General features: G+C 44.6%; 1 protein-coding gene across 4 annotated transcripts in view; it reads right to left on the reverse strand.

Annotated features, from left to right (window-relative positions):
• Msh3 (mutS homolog 3) overlaps positions 1-18639 on the reverse strand; it is a 171909-nt gene that overhangs the window by 13747 nt on the left and 139523 nt on the right. For 2 of the 4 annotated variants that reach the window (XM_076552056.1, XM_006980483.4), the window contains one exon: positions 10803-10957. In XM_076552056.1, the coding sequence (XP_076408171.1) occupies positions 10803-10957 (155 nt within the window). Of the gene's footprint in view, positions 1-10802; positions 10961-18639 lie in introns of all 4 variants that reach the window. The other 2 variants (XM_006980482.4, XM_076552055.1) reach the window with 1 other exon arrangement.

Consider the following 18639-nt stretch of genomic DNA (forward strand, 5'->3'; position numbering starts at 1 on the left):
TCTTAGAATTTTACATCCATGCTCATTTATATTTCTGCTCTACATGTGTGTATAATATAATTTTAACATGAAGGTGCATGTACTGCATTACAACAATATAAACTGCTTATATCTTTGTATCTTAAAACTAGCCTCTAAAAGTGGTAGGTACTTAGTGAGACCTGATCTCAGGCCCCTCCCACCAGCCAAAAACCCCACCTCTACACAAGGGATCATTACAGCGACAGAAATGCTGAGACCCTGTCAAGGTAGAAGTTTTCAAAACCGAGAGGAGAGAAGAAAAGTTAGAAATTCATAAAGGATCCCTTCAGATTTTGTAGCAAGAGGTCAGACATTGCTAGAACCAGTCGATAAATTTAAGCTTAGAGTTATAACTATCTGAGAAGTTACAATGGTAACCGGAATCAACCCAGCAAGGCTCCAAGGCAGCCTCTAGTAAACAAGGCTGGAGGTGGAGGTGGTCAAGGCTCAGGAAGCCTTCCCCTGCCAGTCGTAGTTGCTGTTACTGCTCTGTATTTCCTATCGTGACAGCCACTGCTTCTGCAATTATGACGTGTAAAAAAAGCATTGTACTGTGTGTCACGCTTATTAAAATGACTTGTGCAGAACCCAGGTTATCAGAGTGTGCGTAAGTCATCTCTGGATGGGCGCATTACTGATTGACATTTTCTCCTCCTCGAGCATCTTCCAAGCCACCAGGCAGGAAGATGGAGATTGATGTGTGCATCAGAGAAAAGCCATGGAGCAAAGCCTTCTTTCCCATCTCCAGTGGATTAACACACAGAAGAAATCTGCTACAACATGGTGGCTAACGGTATTCTAAGCATCCTCTTCAATATCGCTGGGGTTCTTTTAGGGATCTCACTGGGGTGCCTTTAGGGATCTGTTGAGATGGGCTCCATAAAGCAAAGGCGCACTGTGTGCACACACAGGAAGTGGCCAGCTTGCCTTGGTGTTAACTTTAAAGCACTAATGGGGGCTTTTGGGAAGACAGGGTTTGTCAGAAGACATTTACAAATCTGTGTCTTCCTCTTCCCTTGCCCTTCCCGCCCCCACTTGTAGCCTGGTCCTCTGGATTAACCAGAGCCTTACAGATAGTAAGCGCATGCCCAGCCACCACACTCCACCTCCAAGTTTTGTCCCTCTTGCTTTAGGCTAAAGACACAGAGCTTTGCTCCATTTCTTGACATTAAAAATACCATCTGTCATCTGGCTGAAGAGCTTCCAGTGTGAAATGGAGTGAAGTGTTTCAAATTATGTTATTAATGAATTGTGTGGGTAGGCATGGTGGTGCAGGTCTGTAATGCTACTTCTGTGAGAGGCTAAGGCAGCAGAATCGTGAGATCTAGACCAGTGTTAGCACTTGGCAAGACCTTATCTCAAAGTTAAAACAACAAGGAGCTGGGGCAGTGCAGAGGTAGAGTGTTTGTCTTGCTTGTTTATGGTCCAAGGTTCAACACCCAGCACCAACAGACAGACACACACACACAGACACACAGACCCCCCCTCCACATACACATACACAGATACATGCAAGCATGTGCACACCACACACACACACACACACACACACACACACACACACACACACACTCTTCCACATAGCTAGGTATAGCAGAAGCAGAAACCCAAGTAAAGAGACTAGTGCCATTGCTCTGGCTGCCACTCAGAACTGAGTCACCTTACACAGGATGGCTAACTTCTGTGTTAGACTGTTTCACTAGGACCATCACAGCTGTAGATGCTTCTGGAAATCTCAACCAAAGCCCAGACTGCCTCTTAGACACTTTTTACCAAAAATGTTAGTTCTCATTCCATCTTTCCTTCAAGGCCGCCTGACTTAGACAAGCTATGAACAACAAAAGAGGACTGCACTCCACAGGCTGCTCACCTTTGCCCATTCGGTTTTTTTCTAGGCCTACGTCTTCTATAGAGAATCAGGACACTTCTCTCCCTTAATAGATCCTCTCCTTGATAGAAAGAACTTGCCCTCATCACAGCCAGGCAAAAGCCAACGGCGTTGGACAAGTTCTCGGTCACGGTTTCACACTCTTCTTTTACAGATAAACAAAGACACTGGGAAGGCAGGACACCATCACCATCAGCAGGGCTGGTCTGTGTCAGGCAAGAGGCGAACACAAGCTTTTCCGCTTGGGGTGAGATGGGTTTAAGCCATCATGAGTACTTCACACAACCTGGTAAGGTTTCTGTTCTTAAGACAGCCAGATATGATTTCAGGGATGCTCGAACGAAGTTTTATTACGCTTCTACTATTAGGCTAGTTAGTGGTTACAAATATCTTTTTAGTTTGTTTGTTTGTCTTTTAACTTTTTAACAAGCAAAGTCACCCTGCTCCTCATAGAATCCCCTAAAAGCTTCTGCCCTAGGAGCTGGCGCAAGTCTAATCATAATTCTGCTTCCCTGGAGAACCTAATGCTACTGACCAGACGCTATGGGAAAAGACAGCTCATTAACCAGTCACTGATGCTGCCAGTCACGTGGGAACTGTTTACTGATAACAGGATTTGCTGTTAGCTCTCCTGAATGAACATCAGGTCTATGTATTTGAGTTTGGCTGAGGACAATCAATAGATCTGAGGTTATTTTACATTTCAATCTTTGTCCTAGACCAAGTACTTTTCGTCAACCATGTTCTCTCACTGCCTCATAGCTTAGTCATTTTTTTTTTTTTTTAGCCAAAAATAACTTCTTGCAGCAAAGCAGGATTATAGAAAACAAGAGTTTGTAATTTCATATTAAATTAACAAGACATACATATGCTGGATAATGATTCTCAAGTTCTTCAGATGTTAAGATGTGTTGGAGATTTTGGGGAATTCTAGAACACGTTAGTACGTTTGTCTGGTTCACATTCAATTGTCATAAAAATGGAAAAGGCATTCTTCAGCGTTCTTCTCAGACAGAGGCCACAGTTGTGCGATTAAGAAGACAAAATCAACCGATATTTTTAGGAGTGGCAGCCGACTAATCTTACTAATCCCCTCCCCTCCCCCATCCCGTAACCCGTATATAGGTCAACACAGCTTCAGAAACTAACTGGAGGAAAGAAATGATTACTTCTTTGAACTAGTTTCTACAATCAAGAACACTTCCAGGAGATTCTAAGAGACTATTTTTAATGAGATCTTGATATTCTGAGTTAGTGTGCTACATGTTTCCCAGTGACAGAAAAAGGAACGGCCTCTCTCCCTTCCAATCACAGTGGCCGGGCTTTCCCAAGGAAATGCTTGTGTGAGAGAGATTCAAGCACTTTTAAACTGTCTGGAGGTGTCCCGTTCTGTGGTAGGAAGCACGTTCTCCATGTTGCACAGCCATCTCTGCTGCCTTTTTCTAGAACTTTCAGCCTCTCTAAGAGACTGTACCCACTGACAGCCTGCTCAGTTTTCCCAGCCGAGATGAACTACATTCTATCTTCTGACTATGAACTTTCCTATTTTCAGTATCTCGGATGGGTAGCATTAGAGACAATCAACCATTATATCTTTTATTTAGGAAGTTTTTCAAAATGGTTAAGCATTTTGGATTCTTTCCCTCTGTTTCACTTTGCTTAAATATTTGCAGAATTCTGCCCAGTGCAGCCGTCTAAGCTTCTTGTTTTCTGGGTAGTCTAACTTGAACTAAAGGTAAGAAACCTACTCAGTAATAAAATACCCTGATTTGTTTGTTTGTTCTTGAGGCAGGGGCTCACTATGTAGCTCTGGTTGTCTTGGCAGTCTTCTGTAGACCAGGTTGGCCTCCAAATCACAGAGATTCACCTGCCTCTGCCTCCTGAGTGCTTGGATTAGAGGCGTGCATCACCCCGCTTAGCCCATACTTTTAATTAAAAAAAAAAAAAAAGGTTGATGGAAGAGAGAAAAGAATCCAAGAAGATAAAGTCTAAGAAGAGAAAAAGCTTCAATGATTAAAACGGTGAAGTTACCAAATGGTATTTAAAGGGTATACAAAATGCAAAGAGTAAACCCATCTCTTTACCTACGTGAATACTGACACTGTCTTTAGTTCAACAAAAACATTACCCCATAAGGGATGGAATTACAAACCCCTGACACCTAGAGCTGGGTACTGTGATGCACATCTGTAATCCCAGCACCACTGCAGGAGGATCACCACGATAAGGCTAGAGAGAGGCACTGTCTTAAAACAAAAACCCAAAGCTGGGGCTGGGGAACTCAGTTGGTAAGGTGTTCACTGTGCAAACCGGAGTCAGTCACAGGACACAAATGTAGGAGTTCCGGGTTCAGTGAGAGTGAGGCAGAGGAAGACACCTCCGCCTCCAACCCCCAGGTTCAGACACTGAAACATAGAAAGGAGCAGGATGGCTCATTTATACCAACGTGCAGGAAGCTGAGGCAGGAGGATGGGATGTTCAGGACCAGTCTGTGCTAAAGATCACAACTTTGTGTGTGTTGGGGGGAAGGCAGAGACAGACAGAAAAGGGGAGACAGAGAGAAAGGAGAGAGAGAGAGAGAGAGAGAGAGAGAGAGAGAGAGAGAGAGAGAGAGAGAGAGAGAGAAGGGGAGGGGACGGGAAGGGAGGGGAGGGGAGGGGACGGGAGGGGAGGGGAGAGATCACTGCAACATTAGTCACAGTGGCCATGTTGTGGCTTAGGTGGCTGACAGACAGCAGGTGGGTAGTGAAACCGTGGCACAAGTATGGAATAGAATACTATATAGCCTCAAAAACAAGAGGGTTCTGTTACTTGTGGCCTGGATGAAATTGGAGGACATTATGTGAGGTGGAAAAGCACAATAAGAAGATGTCACCTGTCCTTAGTTGTATGTGGAATCTAAAACAAACCCAAAAGAAGAATAGCATGAAGGTCACTGAGGCTGCGGTATGGACAGAATGGGGGTCACAGAGGCTGCGGTATGGACAGAAGGGGGGTCACAGAGGCTGAGATGTGAAAGAAACAGGAATAATAATAATAATAATAATAATAATAATAAACAACCCAAAGATTTCTTAGCTTTAGTTTTATTTGTTCACTTGCAGCAGTAGGAATCAAACTCAGAGCTTTGTACATTATGAGGTAACCATTGCACATAAAACAAAATGCACAAGAGTGTCACATGACTGATCAAGTATGCTTCTTACCAAAGGAGTTAATAACATATAGCCACATAAAGACCTGGATGTTTAAATAAATAAATAAACACATGGATGTTTACAGGTTTGTTTTTAGCAACTTTACTCATAATTTTTGAATCTCAGAAGCAATTCAGATGTCTTTTAGTATAGAAATGGTAAGCAAATACACACTGTGGTAATCTAGACAATGGACTATTACCCAACACCAAAAGAAATGAATTATCAAGCCCTAGAAGACCCAGAGGAAACTCCAGTGCTATCAAGAGAAGGAAGCCTACAGCACCAAAGGGACTCACACTCTTTGTTACAGGATACTCCAAGAAATGACAAAACCACAGGTGCAGAGTGAAATGATCCCTGGGGAGCAGCAGCTGGGGGGAGGGAAGGCGGAATAAACAGGGCCGGCCCAGAGGATTCTCAGGAAGGTGACACCGTACAAAGCAAAATGAGCCTTTATGTAAACCAGGAGCTCTGCATGGTGATGCTGCAGCATTGTAGCTTCTTCATCTGCTGGACCACTCCGCTAGGGAGGCTGACGCTGGGGGAGGCCCTGCATGCACCAGGCAGGAACCTCTAGGAAATCTCTACCCTTTTTTCTCAATTTCCTGTGAACTTAAAACTGCTCTCAACTAAACAGAATCTTCAAAAAAGAAAAGCAGAGTCTAAGGCCCCCTCCATCACGCCCTTCTGAACAGTACCTTTGGGGAACTACAAGCAAGGGATCCTTTTGCACCCACAGCAAATCTTTAGGAGACTGTGGTCCAAGTAAAGGTAGTAAGTTCACACTTCCCACCAAAAAGCAGCAGCGAGGTATCTCATGTTTGCACACAACTAAACCCACCAGAGACCTTCCCAAGGCAAAATTCCTGAAGCCACCCAAGAAAGAGGAATTTGCTCCTTTAGTTACATGCCATCTATCATGTGGTCTTTAGTGTGGGTATTTACAACTGGGGAGAAGATGCACTCATTTGAGACGCTTTCTTCCTGACCAAGAAGGATGCATTCTCTTCTGGACATTCTTCACAGTTTGTGTCCAACCAATATTTGCAGAGTTAAACTAAACTGGATGGACAAATTGCCTCTCCGCTCAAAAGCAAACACATGAAAAAAATTAAACACCAAGCGTCCACTTCTTTTTAATTCTATTTCAAGACAAACACACCCAAGCCATCCTGAATACGGCTCCTCCCAACACCAGGTACCACAGAAGGAGAGTGTGGGCCGCACACCATCAAATTATCCACTAGGGGCCAGTTATTGTAAACACCTCCATCCATAAACCTTTTATTGGCACAAACAGAAATAATGTTGAGAGGAGAGGACAATTGTTTTGCTTTTCTCGAATGACTTTCTAACCACACTAATAACTCATTGCTTTTCTCAAACTTAATTACCTAATCTGAGAAGCTGAATAAGGCTTAAGCTTACACTCATATATCAGGAAGACAAACAACAGATCTAATCTCAGTGATGCCCTACATGCTAATGATGCTTGGAAACAGGCATCTCGCTGATGAGTATACACATCCTGATATACTCATTTAAATATATCACTTAGAGCCAAATATAGATGTTGGTCAAAAACTTACTTAAAAAAAGATCTCCTAATGACTCAGGACAGCATTCATGTGACCTTATAATATTCAAGGAAAAAGATCCCCAACCATCTGTCTGGCTACAGCTTCCCTCCGTCTCCTTCCAAAGGCACCCTGCAGGAGCCGCAGCAGACATGCCACTGATAATTATGGACCACACCAATGTAAGCCCAATGTTCCAGATGTCCAATAAAACACAAAAACAAGCAGCTTAAAGTCTGGAGCCAAACCTTATGCAAACATCTCACTCAGTTTAGCCACACTGTATTTCTCAATGGATACAAAAAGAATTTTTAAGTAACAATGATGTAATCTCAATAATCACTTACTTTTACGGGAAGAATTGCAATGCATATTAAATAAAGATTACAACCATGTGGTAATTCTCTAACTTGAGGCTGTTCTGACATGACTGCTTAGGCACCACTGCAGAGATCCCAGTTCGAAATCACAGGAACTGGGCTTAGAGTGCAGCATTTTACACAAGCAGGTATTGAAGCATCACAGTAGAGAAACCCTGCTGTATCAGATCTAACTTGCTTCCACACACGATCCTTGGATTTAGATTCTGCTGTCCGGGCAGCCAAGTACAAAAGGATGAAGAGGAAGCAGCCACTGGATTGTAATGGAAGACCTGGCAGGCGTGAGGAAGGACAACGTATTCTCCAAAGCTTTTTGTAAATAAGCACAGTGTGTTCATGGGGGAGGGGACTAAATCTTCCTAGCATCAAAAATCTACCAACAACAAAAATCTACCAGATGGTACTTCATATAAAGGACATTAAACAATAGAAATGAACATGTTCCTATAGCAATCTGGAGAACACATGGAAATGGCACCAAGTGGGTATTTCTTATTCTAATTTAGCATTAAACATGAGGACAAACTTCATATGCTGCTGCTCCTAACCAGTATGGTCTTCTTGGAGAACTTGAAAGATGCATGTTCCTTACAGCCTAGCAATTCTATGCCTCAGTATAGACTAGATGGGGAAGATTTACTTACGTATAGCACACAATGTATAAGTCAGTGTCACGAGCACCCAGAAGCTGCTTTTGCTCAGAAACTTTAATTCCTCTCCTAGACCCATAATGTAACTGAGAGCAGAATGAAAGCCTGGAATCTCTGCCTTCATTCTGTATCTAAGCAACTGAAACTCCCCATTAAGTAACAGGAGGCTCCAGGAAAGACACCACAGCAATGACTTATGATGCAGAGGCCAAAGCTTAGAGCAGGGACAAATCGTCACCCGAGAACTAGACAGGCACAATTTCTCAGAGCCAGAACTGAGAAAATGATCAACCAGACCACACCATAACCAAAATCGTTTCATTATACAAACCTCCCCCCTGCCCTAATCCCTCTTCTTTTTAAACCTAAAGCTCAGGTCTGTATGCCGAGGATGGGCTTAGGGTCATGGGGCCTTTATCTGCTTCTCTCCTTCTCTGCCCTTTGCTGTTGTATTGGGGTGGGTGGCTGAGCCCAGACCACGGGGGCTTCTGGAGCTGGAACTTATGCCCCATTGCTCAAGTAACACAAGTACCAATACTGTTTACATCTGTAGGAAACTGAACTCCTGCTAAATCCCTGCCAAGGAATGTGTGGTACATACATAGTAACTGGTATAGTAACATATATTGTGGAAATATATATTATTTCCACAACACAGTTGCATTTATAAATATAGCGAAGGGAGAAAGCCACTCATAGATTAGTACGACACAGTGCTCATAAAACTTAAAACTATACCAAATGCTGCTGGGTATTGTTTCAAAGAACATCTATACAGCAAAAATGTAGAGAAAGGCACTGGATGAACAGACCACAGACAAGCAGGATGTAGTGATGAGGATGCTTCATTTCACCTTACATTCCGTTATCCTGTTCGATATCTGTCATAGTGCACCTATTACTTTTATAATCAAACAGCTAAACCCAACATGTCTCTGGTCTTTATTAGCTACCCAGTCTCAGGTATCAGACTGGATACCCATCATTTATTCCACTGCTCCCCACGTCTACACTCTGATCATAGAATCCCCATGGTCCTGTGTTTAAAAGGTTCCTGTGTTCATCATGTTCCTCTGTAACCTGGGGACAGAGCTAAAGATTTGAATGGATTTAGATTTGGTGCTTTGACCAGAAGACATCATGGCCTCTGTTTCAAACCAGACCTGATGTCTGGTCGTCCCTCTTCTGGTGACATGAGTCATTTCTGACTATGACCTAGATCTGTAAGTACCTTAAGGACTACAATGTAATCCATAGCACCCTTTCTTGCTACTAAGCCACAGAGTTTCTATAAGAAAAACTTCCCCTCAAGTCAGGAGAGCTACTTCATTTTTCCCCAAAATAACTCATGATTATTTTTGGTTTAGGTACCATTGTAACTCATTCCAACACCCTCCAAAAGTGATGAATACATTTTGCATTGTTTCGTTAGGATCATAAATAGTTGGACATACTCTCTCCTCTGGAAAGCACTAAAACATGTGCAAAACTACCCTCACAAATAAAACACAGAGCAAACAAGTCCCTCCATGGCCTGTGGCTTCCTCTTCTTGGCCATTCTTCTCCAATGGCACCTCACTTTAGACTCACTCCATATCCCTTGCTCATTGGAGCATGGACCTGACACTTTAATGTTGCTAGTGATACAGCTTTGCTAGGAACAGAATCTTGCTGGGCCTTTCAGCACTGCTGAGCGTCTCTCTTGCCCCTGAGAACCCACCTAGAAAAGGCTAGGCACAATGGTGCAAGCTTGCAGCCCCAGCACTTGGGGAATTGGCCAGTCAGCATCTTGCAGCTTGCTGGTCAGTCAGCTTAGATCAGGTGGCAAACCTCAGGTCCCACTGAAAGACCCTGTCTCAGAGAAACAAGATGGACGCTCCTGACTCTTGAAGAACACCCCAGTTGACCTCTGGCTTCCGTATGCTCTTGCACATAGGAACATCCTCCCTCCCCCGCCACCTCTCTCATCTCCAGTCTGTAGTATTCTGTCTCAGCAGTAGCAAGATTAAAATACTCCTGCCCCTTCCATAGGTACCAGGACTCTCCATCCAGATGTGCACACCACTGTTACCCCTGACAACTCATCTCGCCTCCATCACTGGACCCATCTCTCACCAAGTCCTGATTTACTTCAGGCTTTTCCTGGAGGGCCTCCCTCTAGTTCCTTCTCCCACTGTGCCTACTAATGCTGATGCCTGCACCTGCCACTCCATCTGAAAAGCCCTCTGACTAGTGAATGCATCCTTCAGCGAGACCCTCAAAAGTCCAAAGAAAGACTGTTTCAACGTGCAGATTTTAAGGTATTTCAGTATCTGCCCAAGTTCATTAATATTGGTAACAGGTAAATTCTGGTAGGATTCAAGGGTCAAGTGTCTACCCATGAAGCTGGACAGTAACAGACACACTACATAGAGAGCTTGGTTATTATATAGTGTTATGTTTATAGTTATATGTTATACATATATTGTATTTACATAAATATTATAACACAGGAGATACAGACCAGTCAAGAACTGATAAACTGGGAGATATGAAATAGATAAACTATAAATTCCTTTTAGTAAAACCATGGTATTTTACTCATATTGCTAAGAATGCATGAAATTAAGCATACATATTGAGGTTGTAAGTCCTGGCCAGTTACATGCAATGCTTGAGAGCAGAAATAAATGTGAATTAAACAATCTTGCTTGGTATTTCCACCTCAACGGTGGGGAGGGGTGAGTTTCAGCTTCCCACGCTGGAAGGCACACCGTAGCTGCTTTTCTCCATTCAAATACTGACTTCTATTTCTTCACAACCTTTCGGCTAAACCTGGATGTAGTAGGTATTGATTCCCTCTCTAAGATTTTGCTTAAAGCACTCATTTAAAAGACTTGAAAAAAAACAAGACTTGCTGTAGGGAAATGACACCCTCGGTCGGTCTCTTCCATATTAATGCGTGTGGTGACTAATGATTTATGTTCCCGAGCCCTGAGAGCGTTGAGTGTAAACTCATCCAAACACGCACATAAGAAGGGAGTTTGTGTGACAATGTGGCCTCGGCTTCTATTACGAGATACATTCAAAGAGAATGAACACTTTACCTTGTGAAAATGGCGTCCACAATCCCAATTGTTGCTTCCTCTGCAGGAACATAGGACCCGATCTGAGCCATGATAGCCACCAGCGCGACCTGTTTTATGTAGGAGCTCTTCCCACCCATGTTTGGCCCAGTGATTATCATTACTCTCTCAGAGTCCTGCTGGAAACAAACAAACAAATGGAATTTCACTTCGTGCACCAGAAGGGGATGGTAAGGGTTGGTTTTTAATTGGAGAGTGCAGATTGAGATAGGGTTTCGCTATATGATCCAGGCTGGCCTTCAGCTCACTATGTAGACCAGGCTGGCCTCATATTTCAATCTCCTGCCTCCACCTGCCATGAACTGGAATTCCAGGTATCCACTACTTTGCTTGGCTCAGAGGGTTTTTGTTTTGTTTTGACTTTCATGTGGCGTCTACAATTCATCCCACAAGAGACTTCCCAATGCACTGCTCTGCGACCTATTTGCACGTCATTGAATTAATCCACTTCCCGTTCCTATAAAAATGCCTGGGGCTGGGTGATTTGTTAAAGAAAGAGTTTCTTTGAAGTCAAAGTTCTAGAAACTCAAGATCCCAGTGCTGGCTTGTTCTCGGGCCTGGTAAAGGTTTTCACAGTGGGTGGCATGAAATGGTGGTAGTTCATGCCAGAGTTATTCACTTTGTACACGGAAAGTGAGAGGCTGGGAGCGGGTAGTCTTGCTCTTTTTATAAAGGCCCATTGTCAGGAAAAAGAATCCATTCCAGAAGACCGGCATCAATCCTTCCTGAGGGCAGCACCCCCAGTGACTCAGTTACCTTCCACTTGGCTTCATCTCTTTTGGGGGCAGGGGTAGTGATGACAAAAGACGCATAGATGGTCAGCAAGAACATGAAAAGCTGACCAATTTCCATAAGGAAAATGACGCCATGAAGGGACACCAGCACTCCACACACACAGGATAATAAACAGCAGAAAAGAATGAAGAGGAAGAAAGCCTGGGCAGCTGTCAAGGTCAAGTTTTGGCGAAGATGAGAGAGGGGCTGGAATTTTCACTCCACTGTGGGAGAAAAACTCCGCACACCATTTTGAAAAGCTGCAGTGATATCTGCTAAAGCTGAAAATAGACAGAGCCAAACAACTCTGCTCCCATGTACACGCTGAACGGAAATGAGTATGATATACAGCAAAGGACATGGAAAAGACTGTTGTTGGCAGCGGCGGCACCTCCCACGACAGTGAGTTGGAGTATCTCACGTTTCCCCGTCCTGGAACACACAAACAGAAGACGCATCAGATAAGATGTGTGCAGATGTAGGAGAAGGCCAATGGTGCAAAAGAAAGCCCAGCAGCCAAGGGCGGGCTGGTGAGCCAACAAAGACAACGGTGGGAAAATGGTGAGCTGTCTGAGAATGAATAAGGCCCCAAATCTCAGGAACCCTAGTCTAGGTGGATGAAAGAATAAACCATGAAAAGCAGAACCCACCACTTTTAAAAGAAAACATAGGAGGAAAGGTGGAGAGTGAGTTACTTAGTGGAAACGAAACAGTTCTGCCCAGGTCAAACATAAATGTGTATGATGTGCACCAGAACGTCAGTAAAAGACTGCTCACAGCTGCCTCAGATTGGAAACTGCTCCGGTGTTTATCAACAGATAAGCCATGATCCAGCCGCACAGAGACAGCTAGGACAAGAAGAACACACAGATAAACACTGTCAAGAGAAGCTGTTAAATCGCCACACAGAACATGAAAAGGCAGCCGCATTATGTAACTCCTACCTCTTAACAACACTGAAATCGTGGGATATAAATAGGCTATTTGCAGCCAAAGAAACACAGGAGATCTAAAAGCGTATTGGCAGGAAAGGGTAATGAGAAGCGTCGTACAGGAGCGCTACAAGCACTCCTAACATCTGTGTGAAAGAAGAGCTGGTAAACAGCCGAGGAAAGGAAACCCGTACGCTGTGGAGACAGCTGTGCTCCTGGGTTTACTGTAGCACGAGTCACAATGGCCGAGACGTGGAGATGACCCATCAACCTCAGAGGGCCTGTCAATAGACGAAAGGAAAGGATAATATTCCACTGCATGATAATAATATGATGGTACCTCCACACAATGGAATATTATTGTGCATAAAAACAGATGATAAATTCTGTTATTTGTTGCCAAATGGATGGAACTAAAGGCCACTACGCTAAGTTAAATAAGCCAGGTACGTGATCAGATTCACATGGAGAATATAAAACTCTTGCTCTCATTCAGGAGGGAGTGGCCCCGAAGCTGAGGAAGCAGAGGGATGAAGTCATCAGTGCTCTGGAAGCTGCAGTGGTCACACAGCAGGCCGACCACAGAAGCTGAGGGCGCACGGTGTATCGAGAAGCTAGAAAGATTTAGAACGTACTTGTTGTGTGAAATATCTGTTTTTCTAATAATCCTAACGTCTATTTCCAGTATTTAATTGTGTGTACCAGGGAACATTTTGAAACTTGCAAAGTCAAAATTAGCAATGAAGACTGAAGTGTGTGGAAGCTTATTTCTAAGCAGTCTTCTAACTGACCTTTCTGACCTCCATGCTTATTTCCTGGTCCAAACACCAGTTTCAACTGTTTAATATAATGCCATAGCATGATTAAAAATTATCCTAAGACTTTAAAAATGTAAGGAATTGTCTGTGTTATTAAATTAAAAATACATACTATAAAATACTTAATATGAGATGGTCACAGTTATGCTTTAAAAAGGTAAATAAAGCCAGGCAATGGTGCATACCTTTAGTCCAAGCACTCAGGAGGAAAAGCCAGGCAGATCTTTGAGTTCAAGGTCAGCCTGGTCCACAGAGTAAATTCCATGACAGCCAGGGCTACACAGAGAAACCCTGCACCAAAATGAATGAATGAATGAATGAATGAATGAATGAATGAATGAATGAATGAATGAATGAATGAATGAACAAACAAACAAACAAATAAATAAATAAGACAAAAAAGGGTAAATAAAAGGCCAAGGGTGTCTGTCCAAATGCCAACAGCAGCTCCCTCCGATTAAGGAGCGGTTTCCTCCTCTTTCTCACTTTCTTCACACCGTAAACCTCAGTCCCTAACTTACTCATAACTGGGACCTGCAGAAAGTCAGCACTGATACCCAGGTAGTAAATACATATTATGCTGAGGACCATGGGGGGGAGGGATGGAGAGATTTTACCTGTAACATCAGTTTCTATGAGAACCCTGACAAAGGAAAAAGCCCACAGAACAGGAAGGTAAAGGAATAAAGATGGGGTCTGGAGAGGTGGCTTAGCACTTAAGAGCACTCAGTGCTCTAGCAGAGAATCCAGGTTCAATTCCCAGGACCCACATGGTGGCCATTAGTAACTCCTGTTCCAGGGGGACCCCCCCTTCTTCTGACAGCCTTCCAACCAGGCATGCACATGGTGCACACACTTACAGCAGGCAAATGCTTATACACAACAATAAATCTTCAAATAAAAAAAAACATTTAAGAAGAAACAAATATGAATAAAGAATGGGCCCACATGCTAGAAAGGTGGTTTCTACAAAAGCGTTTGGGCAAGCTGGTGTGGTTCTCTAGGCCTCAGTATCTTCCCCTTAAAACACAGACAGTTCAATTAAATGGTCTCTCAGCCTAAATCCAGTCACAGGCCATAGGTGTGTGGAGCTGGAGCATAAGTCTTACACTGTACCCAGAGACTTCCCTGCACACACACTACAAGGGGAGGCCGGGGAACGCCTCTGTACCTGCTGTGTGGATAAAGAGATGCCCAGGAAGCCTGGACACACCGCAGCTGCTACTAAGGCAGAGAATGTTCCCGGCCACCTCTGCATTTGTGGAGCTCAGACAAGAACTCATTTTTCCACTCACTAAATTCAACTGCTTACAGGTAACAAATGGCATATTCTTTTTTTTTTTAAATATGTTTTAAGATTTGGTTATTTTATGTGTAAGAGTGTTTAGCTTACATGTCTATACACACATACCACATACATGCCTGGTGCCTGTGAAGGCCAGAATAGAGTATTAGAGTTCCCAGACCTGGATGGCTGTGAGCTACCATGTAGGTTCTGAGAACTGAACCCAGGTCTTCTGCAAGAGCAGTGAGTGAAGACCACACAGCTGAGCCATCTCCCAGCCCAAAGGCACTTTCTTCACAACCCTAAAGGACCCCAGACAAGAGGCATTATGAACATAAACGGGAGACACAGCAGTGAAGGATCACCAGGCACAGAGACAGAAACACTTCCCGGGTCCACCTCTGCGGTCTCCACTCTGGGGGTAGCCGCAATGGCTCCTGGCTAGGATCTCTCCTGGCTAAAGGGATAAATGAGCCCTCTCAGGCTCCTCCGTAAGGGCACTCATCCTATTCAGGAGGATTCCACTCTTCAGATCTAATCAACTCCAATGACCAGAAACACGCCTCTTAACACTATCAACTTGGCACTTAGGATTTCCACGTGTGACTCTGGAGGGGACACACCCCTGCTGACCGAGCAGTGGGTCTTCTCAGAAGCCTGAGCTCATCACAGCAGCTGCTTTGCCCCTCATCTACTTGGGTAGCCTTCTGCCTCTTTTCAGAACTTGCCCCCACACAGCTGGGTTGCAGCAGGGCATTCCCGGTCTCTTCCCTGCCTGACTTGCTTATCTAATCCACACTTCTACCAGGTTCCTTTGGTGCCAGAAGACTTGATGTTTGCTCTCCGGTGACCAGCCAGGAGGCTGGTTCCAGGCTCATTCCTGCTTTAAGGCCTTCCCACAGGTCTGAGCAGGAAAGACCTCCTGCAGCCAGGCTGTGTGCTGAGCCCTCCGCCTGTTACATTCCCCCATTCCATTTCCTTTGTTTCCTCTCTGAGATGACCTTATCTTGCTTGCATGAAATGACCCATCTCACTACTAGAAAGTTCCCATGATAGATGAGTTTGATAGTCAAATGTGTACAAAGAAGATATCTACCACATTTACATTTGAAAAGCAATGTCTTCCCATAAAAATTAGGAAGACATGAGTCCTTTTCTCCATCCCAAGATGACAAAGTAGAGAAGATAACGAGCAAGGACTTCACCCGCCCATTTAATGTGCTTATCTGTCTTCTGACTAGGATTGGTATCTGAGGTACCACACATCAAAGTTCATAGCACCAGATACGTTCAGAGCACACATTAAATCTGTCCAGAATTGCTGTCGGGATGAGTGATTTTCCCTAAGAGAACAGTCAGAAGCCACTGTTAGCATGAGTAAACATCCTAACAGGACAGAGCAAAGCCAGAACTTAGCCGGAAGTCCCTCTGCACCCACGGAAGTCTACTGAAGTGAATGGCAATGTACGCCCTGGACCGCTCAGACAACCAGTACGAGGTCACACACTGAGCAAGTCTTAAGAAACTGCAGAGAGAGGAAGGGATGGATTAAGATGAACAGAGGCAGACAGAAGCTGCAAGTACCATACCAGGAGACCTGACATGGTGGACAGAGTGCTACCTGATGAGCCAGTGGTAGGTGGCAGGGGCCCTGCTGAAACAGAGCACACATACCAATCCACACTCAAAGTTTCACCCGCACAGAGAGGAGAAGGCTGTGGAAGTTGGGCAGCTCTCCTAAGAGTCTGCCGTTAGCATGCGTGGCATCTATCTGAACAGAGTTCAAAATTTAAGAGTCAAAATGCAGAGCAGAACTTGAAATAACCAAGCACCACAACATTAAGCACTAACTTCTTTGAGAAAGATGAAAATTCAGCAGCATTAGACAGTCATAAAGGACTGGGAGACAGCTTAGTTAACAAGTGCTGGGTAAGCGTGAGGGCCTGGGTTTGGAACTCTACCACTCACAGACAGCCAGGCAAAGCGGAACGTGCCTGTAACCCCAGAGGCGGGAGAATCCCTGGGTCTTGCTGAACTGCTAGCCAAGTTGAATTGGCAAGCTCCAAGTTCAGTGAGAGAGCCTGTCCAACAAAAGAGAGAATGATAGAGGAAGGCACACACACACACACACACACACACACACACACACACACACACACACACACACACACACTTCATACGCATCCTCTCACAGTTCTTACAACAGTTTGATGGAGGGCAGGTCTTGTTACGCAGCCTTTCCTGGACTCAAACTTGTACTCCTCCTGCCTCCATGTCCTGATGCACGCATTACAAGTGTGCACCACAGCCCCTGTGTTCCCACGTGTGGTGATCTGAATAAAAATGGCCCCCACAGGCCCACGGAGAGTGGCACCATTAGGAGGTGTGGTCTTGGTGGGGTAGGTGAGGCTTTGTTGGAGGAAGTGAGTCACTAGGGGGTAGACTTTGAGGCCTCAGAAGCTCAAGCCAGGTCTAGTGGCACATAATCCCTTCCTGCTGCCTTCGGATCCAGGTGGAGAACTCTCAGATCCTTCTCCAGCACATGCTGCCATGTTTATCACCATAACAACAACAGAGTAAACCTCTGACATTGTAAACTAGCCCAAATTAAATGGTTTCCTTTATAAGAGTTGCAGTGGTCACGGTGTCTCTTCACAGCAACAGAAACCCCGAGACAGCAGGTGACAGGTGAGGAGACTCAGGGGCTTGGGAAGCTGAGATTCCTGCCCAGGAGTGCAGAGCTGCTGGCAGCAAAGCTGCTGATGGATGTCTCACAAGGGACCTCTGCTCAGTGACAAGGAGGCACAGACGCTGTTAAATCAGCCGACAGGCTTCAGCTTGCAGAACTTGGCTCTGCCGCTGGGTATACTAGAACGACACTAAGTCATAGTAGCCCCAAAGTCAACAGTAGAACAGAATCCCAAATTGTCACATGTTCATTTCTAAGACCCTGGTAAGAGCTAATTCTCTGCAGACCATGCTTCCTTCCTTGACAGGCACAGATGCTAACATCCATCTTTAAAGAATGTGGTAGTACTATTTTTATAGTAGCTGCGGGCCACTCGAAAAAAATGTCAGTTTTAAAGTGCTTTATTCCCTGAAAATGTCAATCAATGCAAGTTACAGACAAAGACTCCCTCCACACGGCTCTCAGTCGAATCTCGGCACTCTTAAGCCAAGGGGAATGAGAACTGGGGGGTGGGGGGAGGAAGTGAGGCCAGCAACTGAGAGACCAGGGCAGTGGTCTAAACCTTTCTGATCCCGCACCCTACCCATCTCCCGTTCAGTAGAGCAGGGGAAGCAAGGCTGGTACCCAGCTTTTCACTTACGGATGGGAAAACTGAGGCCCAGGAAAAGAAGGAAAGAACAGAATTTGAACCTGTATGTGCTATCACAGCACCCTCTCTGCCTACATAACAAAATGTGATGCATGGGAGGAATTCTAAGACAGGAAGACATACCACCATGGGCCGATTGTTTCTGGCTGAAGTGGTGGTGAAGGCTCTATGCAGTAGAAAATATTTGTTTGGGGTCTTGAAGAATGAACAAGAGTTCAACTGACGGGCATGGGTTAGGGAGAGGGAGAGAGAGGAGCACTCTGGGCAGATGCCAGCACTGGATTTTTTAAGAAGAGAAAGTCAGTATCCGTTGGAGAGATGGCTGGGTGGTTAAGAGGTTTACTGTTCTTCCAGAGGACCTGAGTTCATTACCCAGCACCCACATCAGGTGGCCCACAACCACCTACAACTCTGCTCCAGGATCCAATGCCCTCTTTTGGCCTCTGAAAGCACCAATACACACAGCATGCACCCACATAGAAACACAAATACACATGAAAGTAAATAAATAAATCTTTTTCAAGTCAGTATCAAACAAATGTTTTCTCAGTGTTTAAAACAGGAGAGGAGAATACAGGGTCTAAGCCACAGAAAACAAGGTAAGTACCATTCACGCTTCCCTTGGGGCTGAAGACAGGGCCCAGTGGCTAA

Source organism: Peromyscus maniculatus, chromosome 15 (genome assembly GCF_049852395.1).
Source record: "Peromyscus maniculatus bairdii isolate BWxNUB_F1_BW_parent chromosome 15, HU_Pman_BW_mat_3.1, whole genome shotgun sequence".
NCBI classification, from domain to species: Eukaryota; Metazoa; Chordata; class Mammalia; order Rodentia; family Cricetidae; genus Peromyscus; species Peromyscus maniculatus.